A 10,511-nucleotide genomic window follows, 5' to 3' on the forward strand; every position below is an offset into this window, starting at 1 on the left:
TCCTTCCCTGACGAGGCAATCTGCATTACGGTTGAATTTGAAAACCAGTTTGTTTAAGTATGGATGGCATGGCCGCGACATCATCGTGATAGACTGTGTCCCCGGGCTCCGCTGTTGTGACGACGTTTTTCTCCGGCGTGAAGCATGGGAGGTACTCCAGGAGCACATGCAGATTGTGGTCTGCATCGATAGCATCTCAAAGATGATGGATCATGTGCTGGATGCATGGTTCATGATAAGCACATATGGTTTCCCTTTCAGACATTTTAGTCATGCAAGGTGTGAGATGTGGAGTTCAATGACATGTACCGGATGTTTCTTCGGTCTAATTCGTTCAACATCAATAATGGTGTCTATAGTGGTGAAAAGGTGATCCGGCTTTTTTTTTTTTTTGGGTTACTATAGTGGTGACGGAGGCAGGTGACAGGTCGCTCTTGATTGTATCTCTCTCTTTTTTTTGTATTATTTTCGGTTGCAGCTGCGGTCTAGATGGGCCGAGCCCTTCCCTTTCCCCACCTAGTCCAGCCCGTCCTTTCTCGCGGGCCGAATATCCCGCCCCTGCCGCCGGCGTCGGCCTGTCCCCTGCCCGGCGCATGTTCCCCTCGCAGCGGCGGAGGCATCGGCCCTCCGGTTCGCGTTCACCGGCGAGGAGGTCCCCCGGCGCTGCACGGGATGGCGCAGCGAGCAGCAAGATCTGCCCGCGGAGGAGCGCGGCCGGAGCCAGGCGCCGCACGCAGTCTGGCTCTCCGGCAGAGCAGATTCGTTCGGTGGTGGATCGCCTCCTCTATCTCAGCGTCAACGAGGATCCCCTGAGACGGCCGCCTGTAGCAGTCCCCCAAGGTACCCACCAGCATCCCCTGTAAGGACTGATTTGGAGAGTAATAACAGTGTATATGTGCCTAACTACTGTATGGCAGCTTGTTGGCAATGCAGCCTAACTTTAGGCTGCACCTAATCTTTGTCATGGAACATGTTGTATAATTTCGATAAGACGCCTGCATTTCCGGTTGCAGTATATCTAATCTAAACAGACTAAATTGTGTAAGCCAATAGCCAACCGTACAATTGAGTAGCTCGAATTGATGCCATTGCCCGAATTATTGTATTATGTTGCATTGGGGCGAAGCTCTAGAAGCGAAGCATATGCCCCGCCGGCGATGCCCATCAGGGTCTCATGCGTTCCTTTCTCCACTATTGCGCCGTCCTTCAGAACCGCAATTATATCAGCCCCCTGGATCGTCGAGAGGCGGTGCGCCACAATGACAGTTGTCCTGCTGAGCATCACGCGGTCCAGTGCATCTTGAACAACGCTCTCTGACTCGGCATCTAACGCACTCGTTGCCTCATCCAGAAGAAGTATCCTCGGGTCCTTCAGAATAGCCCTTGCAATAGCTACGCGCTGTTTCTGCCCACCGGACAGTTGGGTCCCTCTCTCTCCAACCGACGTGCTGTACCCCTGTGGCATGCTCGATATGAATTCATGGGCATTGGCTGCTTTAGCAGCCGCAGCAATCTCTTCCTCGGTCACCTCTTCATGCTTTCCGTATGCTATGTTGGCTCGTATTGTATCGTTGAAAAGGACTGGTTCTTGGCTTACCAATCCCATCTGATCCCTCAACCAACTGAGCTTTAGGTTTTTTATTTCCACTCCATCCAATAAGATTGCACCAGAATCTGGATCATAGAAACGCTCTAGTAAAGCAATTACCGTAGATTTGCCGCTGCCACTTTGACCAACAAGCGCAACAGTCTGCAACATACATGTTACTAAGTAAATTCCTGGGATTTTTTGATTGAATAATGGTAAATTGAACCCCTCAGATTAGGAGCGAGAAAATGAAAAAATAACTTCTGGTTTTGAATAAGACCTTTCTAGAGGGAATGTTCAAGGTGAAGTCGCTGAATATTTGAACATCTGGACGGGATGGGTATTTGAAGCTGATATGCATATAATCAATGTCACCCTTGACAAGCTCCATGGTAGAACCCTCTTCACTGCTGGAATCGATTTGGGATTTTCTATCTAAGATTTTGAATATGGAAGTTGCAGAATCATTTGCCTTGGTTGAATCAGAAGCCATAGCGCTAGTTTGTGATGCTCCAATCATGGCCAAAACCAGAGCAAAGTAAGCCTGCATTATAATAATTTGAATTAAATATCATAGTAGGATATCTGGATAGGATTTTTTTTTGTATCGAAATGATTCCTGATGGTTACCTTGAAGACGCCGCCAAAATCGGAGTTGCCTTGACTAATAAACTTCGCACCAACATAGTAACAAAGAGCAGACGTGACATATAGCATCGTATATGAGAAACCAAAACCAATGCCTCCAACTATTCCTGTTCGAATTCCTTGATTTTTAGAAGCTTGGCATTTCTGATTGTATTTTGTTACCACTCTCTTCTCGGCACAAAAAGAGGCTACTGTTCTCATGTTACCAACTGCATCAGTTGCCACTTGACTTGCTTCTTCATACATGGTCTGTTATCACAGATTCATAAATAATGGGGAAAATATATTACAAGTGGCACCAATATGGCAATGTTCATAAGAAAGAAAGCACTGTTGACATCATAGTAGCACAGAGACAACTGTTAATCAGCTGTTCTAAGTTATCCACCTCCTGTCAGCATGAGGTGTGTATCGAGTCTACCTTTCAAGATTTTGTACTTTAGAAATGGAAAAAAGAGGCAAAAATAGGACTAATTCATGGCTCACCTTAGCATTTTGACTAAACCCTTGTAGGAACTTCACTTGAGCATAAGCCTGGAGACCCATTAAAGGAACTACAATTAAGATGACCAACGAAAGCTTCCAGTCTGCACTCATAGCTATTACTATTCCACAAATAAGTGTTGCAGTACATTGGATTATTAAGGCCAAGTTACCCCCTACAAGGCGTCTCACATTAAGGGCATCAACACATAACCTTCCACCAAGTGCTCCACTAATAAGAGATGAAAGGGATTGTTAGTATTGTCATTATTCCATTTCGAGAATAAATTAAGATATCTCACCTAGAATTTGCAGCATGATCAAACCAAGCAGCATCTTGGTGCACTATGTTTTTAAATGTGAAAGCACGAATGCGTTCTATAAGTTTCCCACCAGCTATTGCAAATAGAAGGCTATTTGCTAGCTTTGATATCATACCCATCGCACCCAGCCCAATACACAGCAATCCCCAAAAGATAGAATCTTCCTGTCGCTTGTCTGCTGGTAATTCATAGAATGTTTTAGCAGCACTAGCCATTACCAAACCCATCATTGGGTAGATAGTTCCATCAATTGCTGCCGCAAGAGAACCAAATAGAAGAAATGCTGTCTCTGGTCTGTTTAGGCTAATTAAGCGTCCCATTGGGGCCTTCTTGGAAACCTTGACATCTGTGTTCTCGATTGCTTTCTCACCATCTGCACCATCATAATCAAGTAATGCAGTAGGGCCAGGCAAGTTGACAGGGGGAATTACAGAATGATGGCTTGTCCCAGCTGAACTTGTACCAATTGATTGTTCTTGATTTCTTTTAGATAATGGGCTTGATAATCCAGCATTTAACTGCTCGCAATTTTCTTGATGTGCCTCTTGTAGTCGAATAAGTTGAGAGTATGCTCCGGCAGGATCCTTTACCAATTTATCATGATGTCCTGAGTGGACCATTTCAATTTAGTTCATCTGTTTCGGCACAGAACCAAAGTAAAGGTCAAGCAGGGGAGATACTAACCTTCTTCGACTATTTTTCCTCCAGAAACAACTGATATGCAGTGGGCATTTCTAACAGTGCTCAAACGATGTGCCACGACAATCGTGGTTCTCCCAACCATGATGTTGTTTAGTGCTTCTTGGACAACCCTCTCAGACTCTAAATCCAATGCACTGGTCGCTTCATCGAGCAAAAGGATATTCGGATTTTTTAGGATGGCTCTCGCAACCGCAATCCTTTGCTTCTGCCCCCCTGAAAGCTGGGCACCACGTTGCCCAACTGCTGTATCATAACCCTGAAAACATATGAAGACATCATTAGGTTTATGTTTATATACGTGGGACCGGGCTATTGTTGAACAGATTGTGTTTATGTAAGTACGTTAGGCAAATTCTCAATGAATCTTGCCGCGTTGGCAAGCTCGGCTGCTTTCTTGATCTCCTCCAATGTTGCATCCTCTTTGCCGTAGGCTATGTTCTCTTTTATAGATGTCATGAAGAGTACTGGTTCCTGGTTAACAAGGCCAATGTTCCCTCTCATCCATTCTAGCTTAAAACTCCTGATGTTCATTCCATCGATCAACACTTCGCCAGCCTGTGGATCATAAAATCTCTCAACTAAATTAATGACTGTTGTTTTGCCACTCCCACTCTCCCCAACTATGGCCATTGTCGTGCCGCTTGATACATGCATTGAAAATCCATCAAATATTAGTTGCTCTGGCCTGCTTGGGTAACTGAAAGACACATCCCTCAGCTCTACATCACCTTTGATGTCTTCTAACACAACACCAGTAGTATCATCATAGTTAATCTCTGGTTTCCTGTTGATTGTTGTAAACAATCTGTATGCAGCAACTCTTCCTTCCTCAAAGGAAGCAATGCAGGGAGTTGCATCACCCAATGCTCTAACCCAAACAGTTGAAAATTTGCAAGTTAGAACACATATTTCATCTTAAGGTTTGATTTATGGAAGTATTTAGCAATTTGTTGTGAAGCACTATAGCTTATTGATCTATATTAGTGGAACTTGCTTAGTAGCTGGTGCAGCTATTTTTGCGTCAATAGTCAATACTAACCTTGCTCCTACCAGGACAGCAAACAATATGTTCATGACATCTGCTCCACTATATCCTCTGTCAAGGGTTAACTTACTGCCATACCATACAATTAGTCCAAAGCTGGAGAAATAGACCAAAGAAAGGAAACCCAGGCCAAAGCCTTGAATAGCCCCTTCCTTGACCGTACCCTTGTATGCCTTCTTTATGAGATTATTGTACTGGTCCATGGCTTTCTTTTCACCATTGAATGAAACCACCTGTTAAAGTATGAATGCTGGTTAGTTGAGAACTTGTTGTTAATGATTACATCATCAACAAAGGGCCTACCGTTCTTATGGATCCAATTGTCTGTTCTACAATATTTCCTGCATCCATGTATGATGCTAGGCCCTCGCTGGATACTTTGGAAAGCATCTTTGAGACGATTGCAGCTGCAACGATTAGTGGTGGTATAGTAGAAAGCATTACAAGGGTTAGGAGCCAGCCTTTGATAAATGCCACCGCAAACCCACCAATGAAAGTGGTAAGAAGCTGTAGAAACTTCCCTACCTAGGGAAAAGGAATGGGAAATGCAAAACAAGAACTAAATAAGATTATGACTTAATGCAAACTGTTAATGCTGAATTATATCAAGGTCTTACTACAAGTATAATTATCGTCGTGTTTATTGGCTTTCTGTGATCATCCATCAAACACCAAAAACAAGAGATGTATTCTCATAGAAGTTAAAGCAACATGTTCTTCTTTTTGTAGCAGGTAAAGGAAAAGAAGAAGCTGCATTCTTTGTACCTTCTCGCCAATCGCATCTTGAATTAGTATTGTGTCAGCAGATGTATCGAACACTACCTGTCCACCTTTCATTTCTGTGTCAAAGAATGCCATGTCTTGCCTCAAAACCGACCTGAGATACAAAGATCGAAAGCGAGCTGCCTGCCTCTCCCCGGTCATGGTCCAGCATGATATCTCTGGTAAGCATATGTATTATTAATTAAGAATGATTTCAGTGGATATTAAATGAAACTCATGATGCAGTAAAAAGCATCAATGGACGATCTGATATTGAGTATACGCCTGCGGTATTCGTAGGTATTATGATGCTCAAAACACTTGATTTTGAGCATATCATATTCATAGGTATTAACATACTCAAATAATACTGAGTTGAACTTTCACCAGACATACTTATATGCTATATTTACATGTGATCAAGTATGACAACATACAACATCATACATATTTGGAGTACATAAATAATATGTCATGGTACTGAAGTGTCAATGCAACAATTTTTGTTGTTGAGAAACCTCTGACTCTTATGGTAATTGAGTATCATAGCTTGGGTGGCTGGTGACTTGATGAATAGTAGCATTCAATTGGGTCTACTTGTTTCTGGGAAATACATAAATAATAGGAAAGACCATGCAAAGATAACATAAAGATCGTATGTGTAGGTCATACTTACGGAGAAAACAAGCAGGCCATGTTCCAATTGCTAAGTAGACAAACTCTAGAACCACCTGAAAGAAATATGACAGCCATATTACAAGATCCATATTCTTCTGATATATAGTCAAATAAAAGAACATGACGTGTGTATTTTGTAAATTGAGGGCATGAAAAATGAAGAATCTCTTATCAGGTTAATGTATAATTTCATATCTGTGTCCTGTGAGCAAGTTCTTATCAGCCAATATGTAACAAGTTTCAGTGGTGTTGCATGCTTGCAGATTCATACAGAATCAAAAGGGTACCTTGTCGACTCGGGGAAGGATGGTGTCCGGGGTGGCACCTCCAAAGGCATCTACCATCCGCCCGAAGATGATCGACATGACCACCTGTGACATGCCGCTCGCAAGCGCGGCGACCGTGCCAACCAGCATCAGCGCCACATCAGCGGCGTCCGCGTTCTTGAACAGGTCATGGAACGACACCTTGCCACCCTTGGTCATCTTCTTCCTGCCTTTGTCTTCCTCTTCTCCACCCTTGAGTCCACCATCAGCTCTTGCATTATTTGTTTCTCCCATGCTATGCCTACCAGGTACTTGACTAGCGCTGGGTCTATTGCTCTAGCTGTTGAGTTAACTTCTGCTTTTATAGTGTCATTGTCTTGTTAGTTCTCAGGTAAGTCAATTCACAAGAGCAACCATAAAGTTAGATGTGGTTGACAGTTGGGTAAAAAAGGAAAATGACACAGATAAATGTGTCAACAAGGTGCGATGCCAACCTAGAGACGAGTAGGATAACAAAACTGGCCACAAGAGCAACATATCCTATTCGCTCACCCTTGGAAATGCACTCCTTCACAGATGCACATTTTCCATTTGCACAGTAACTCGCCATGACTTTTTGTTTTTGCTGGATTTTTAACATTAGATTTCAACTTCAAACACAAAAGGTGTTTGAAGGAACCTGTCTATCATTTTATTTGTTCACCAAACTTTTGATCTATTGCTTCTCAGGTTTTTCTCTATTTTTTTACTCTCAAGTACATGCAGCTGTCTGAATTATGCATAGACCGAGTAAACATTTGGGAATTACGCAGTAGTAAAATCCCCCTAAAGCTTTCGTTGAACTCGTCATCGTGGTGAAATAATTTATGTACCGATCCGTTTCAGTGCCAATACCACCAGTAGAAAGTGCCTGAATGATGTTTGGAGTGCATCCTTAATTAATGGATGTCTTTGTCCTGCAGACCCAAACTGATGAACATTGTGAAAGCGACGGTCGATGAAAACCCCTCTTCCTTGACAGTGGCTGGCCTAGGGGCAAACTCTGCTGATAATTTTAATGCAAGGAGCTGTTTTTTCTTGTCTAGGTGTCCACATCAGAGGATGACTAGGACACTTGGTGCGTCAGCTCAGTCGTAGGCATCATTTTCTTCTTTTGGCTGCATCAGCTCAGATGTAAGAATAATTTTATTTTTTTTGCTTGATCATTTTCCTATGTTAAGTTCGCCTCGTCTTGGCTGGCAGGTGCTTAGTAGGCCTCGTCTTGCCTGCCAGTGGCAGGAGGTATCGCAGGATGTTCAGCACCCAGATTTGGAGCCAGTCATTCGCGCCACGATGGCGATCTGGCAGCTGCTGGAGTGAGCCAAATGGAGCAATGCTACACCTACGGGATGGCTACGTACATCTTACAAAGGAGATCCACTTGGCAACCTTTGATTGGAAAATAGGGGAAGGATGGCCCCACCCCACTTGAAAATCAGGGGGGAGAGAGGATTAGGAGGAAGGTTTCGTAACAAATTACGTAACTGTTAGTAGGTGTAGGATTATTGGCGTGAGAACTTCTGCAATTGGCATGGCTTGGTCCTTTTCTCCTTTTGTTCTTATCCTTCTTATATACAGATTAGGGCATAGCGTGTAGGACCTAAGTTGGGGTACTGTGTATTTCTATGATTTTGAGGGGTGTATTTGTATTTATTTCTGACTGAAGATACTATTACTTCATTGACTATGTTTGTATGTGTGCGAAGAAAATCTTGCATCTAAATTACAGTAGCATCAGCACTTTTTTTGTAATGAAGTGTCAGGTTTCGTTTACTTGGGCCTGAGAATGAATGAGAATTCCTTGCATACAACTCGGCCTTGCATTGGGAGAGGTCCTATTCGCTGCATTCTGCGGCAAATAGACGACCTGTCGCACAGGGCGCAGCAGACTGAGCTGAATCAAGCTGTCGGACGGAAAATGGGCAAAAATAGCAGCAGCCTAGCTGGGATTCGAACACGGACCAACTACTAATGCATATATCTGTCAAGCATTGCTTACATAACAAGTAGAGCAAACTCTAAAGAACTAAAATTAGCTGCGCAAACTGAACATTACTTCAAAAAGTGCAAACAATGTTTTAAATTTCAAACTCTTTATTGAAGTTATGAATATTTTGTAACAAACTCAAACAATTTTAGAATATTCTCGCCATCTTTTAGAATTATGTAGAAATTTCAAATTTGCGAACATTTTCTGAAAACGTGGACATTTTTTCCATGTGTAAACAAAATTTGAAAAATGCAACATTTTTCACATTCTGAACAATAATTGAAAATCGAACATTTTTCTAATTTCTATATCATTTCCTAAAACGTGAACATTTTTCAAAATTCCAGAACATGTTTTGTAACCCTGAACATTCTTGAAAGCGTGAACATTTCTCACAATTCCAGAACACATTTTCAAAACGTGAATATTTTTTGAAAACGTGAAAAAATGTTCGTGTTTTCAAAGTATGTTAAAAAAACATGAAATTCTGAAACAAAATTTTAAACCGTGAATGTTTTTTGAATTTTTGGACAAATATTTGAAAAATGGAACATTTCATTAAATTACGAAAAAATGAAACCGTGGGCATTTTCTGGAATTGTAAATGGAACTTCATGAAATATATGACAAAAATTTGAAACACCAAACATTTTTTAAAATTCCTGAATACTTTTTCAAACGCGATTTTTTTTCCAGAACAAACTTTCAAACCACAAACATTTTTTGCAATTGCAAACGTTTTTTCAAATATGGACATTTTATCAATTTGTAATACGTTATTTTTTTTAGAAAAAATCTCTAAATTTTTCTAATTTGAGAACATATTTTAAAAAGTGGAACATTTTTAAACTGCCAAACAAATTTAAAAAACACAAAAAGAACTTCGAATTGTGAACAAATTCTGACACATGAACAAATTTCAGATTCGTCAACAACATTATAAAATTGTGAACATTTTTCTAATTGTGAATAAATTTTGAAACTGTAAACATTTTTTGAATTGTGAACAACTTTTGAAACATGAACAAATTTAAAATTCATGAACAAAATCATAAAATAGTGGACATTTTTCGAATCTGTAAACAAATTTGGAAACCACAAACACTTTTTGAATTGTGAACAAAATTTGAAACATAAACAAATTTCAAATCCGTGAAGAAAATTATAAAATTGTGAACATTTTTCGAATTGTGAACAAAATTTGAAACATGATTTTTTTTCCAATTTGTGAACAAAATTATGATTTTTTTTCTAATTGTGGATAAATTTTGAAACCGCGAACATTTTTTGAGTCATGAACGAATTCAGAAACATTAACAAATTCGTGAATAAAATTATCAATTGGTGAAACAAGTTCGAATTGTGATTTTTTTTTTTGAAAACGTAGACTTTTATCGAATTGTGAACAAATTTTGAAACCATGAAATTTTTTCCATTGTGAATAAAATCGAATTATTTTAAAAAGGAACAAATTTTGAAACTATGAACATTTGTTAAAAAATAAACTTAACAAAAATAAAAGATATAATAATAAAAAGGGAAAAATTAATAATAACAGGAGAGAGAAAAAAGAAAAAAAACAGAAAAGTGAAAAAAAAAACAACTTTAGGTAACCTTTTAGAAGTTTTTGAAAATATGAAGAACCGGCCGGGAAACTCTACAAAACCGAGAATGCTGAAACACTTAAACGGGCTGGCCCGTTGCGTCGTTGTTCCGTTGTTTGTCTATGCGAAGCGCCGGCAGTTTGAGGCAACGAGTGGGAAATAGGGTCCTTCTTGCATTGGCGGCATCGCTATGTCTTGGTGAGCGATTGAAAAAGTATTTGAAAATTCGAAAGAAGTATTAATAATGCTGAACAGGTATATAAAACATATTAAACAAGTATTTAAAAATATTGATATATTAAAATTTTGAACGAGTATTTTTAAAATATTGAATAAGTATTTGAAATTTTTTAAGTAAGTACTAAAATATTGAAAAAATATTT

The 10,511-nt window shown here is 40.1% G+C and overlaps 1 protein-coding gene and 2 long non-coding RNA genes across 4 annotated transcripts; 2 read left to right on the forward strand and 1 right to left on the reverse strand.

Moving 5' to 3' along the window:
• Positions 1-750: 750 nt before the first annotated feature.
• On the forward strand, positions 751-5,678 carry LOC123447835. 2 transcript variants are annotated; one of them, XR_006631544.1, is made up of 2 exons: positions 751-840; positions 5,593-5,678. It is a non-coding gene; the product is annotated as an uncharacterized LOC123447835 (long non-coding RNA). The 2 variants fall into 2 exon arrangements; XR_006631545.1 differs by having other exon boundaries at positions 754-840; positions 5,522-5,678.
• Positions 1,045-6,797, reverse strand: LOC123447819 (ABC transporter B family member 5-like). The gene is made up of 12 exons (XM_045124508.1): positions 6,517-6,797; positions 6,228-6,282; positions 5,555-5,730; positions 5,093-5,314; positions 4,784-5,022; positions 4,087-4,612; positions 3,727-4,000; positions 3,022-3,649; positions 2,723-2,951; positions 2,219-2,485; positions 1,869-2,132; positions 1,045-1,750 (listed from the first exon to the last, which is right to left on the reverse strand). The coding sequence occupies exons 1-12, from the start codon at positions 6,787-6,789 to the stop codon at positions 1,106-1,108; spliced, it is 3,798 nt and encodes a 1,265-aa protein (XP_044980443.1). The 5' UTR covers positions 6,790-6,797; the 3' UTR covers positions 1,045-1,105.
• A 494-nt stretch (positions 6,798-7,291) lies between these two features.
• LOC123447829 lies at positions 7,292-8,286 on the forward strand. The gene is made up of 2 exons (XR_006631543.1): positions 7,292-7,612; positions 7,738-8,286. It is a non-coding gene; the product is annotated as an uncharacterized LOC123447829 (long non-coding RNA).
• Positions 8,287-10,511: the final 2,225 nt, after the last annotated feature.

The sequence above is a fragment of the Hordeum vulgare genome, chromosome 1H (genome assembly GCF_904849725.1).
Source record: "Hordeum vulgare subsp. vulgare chromosome 1H, MorexV3_pseudomolecules_assembly, whole genome shotgun sequence".
Classification (NCBI taxonomy): domain Eukaryota; kingdom Viridiplantae; phylum Streptophyta; class Magnoliopsida; order Poales; family Poaceae; genus Hordeum; species Hordeum vulgare.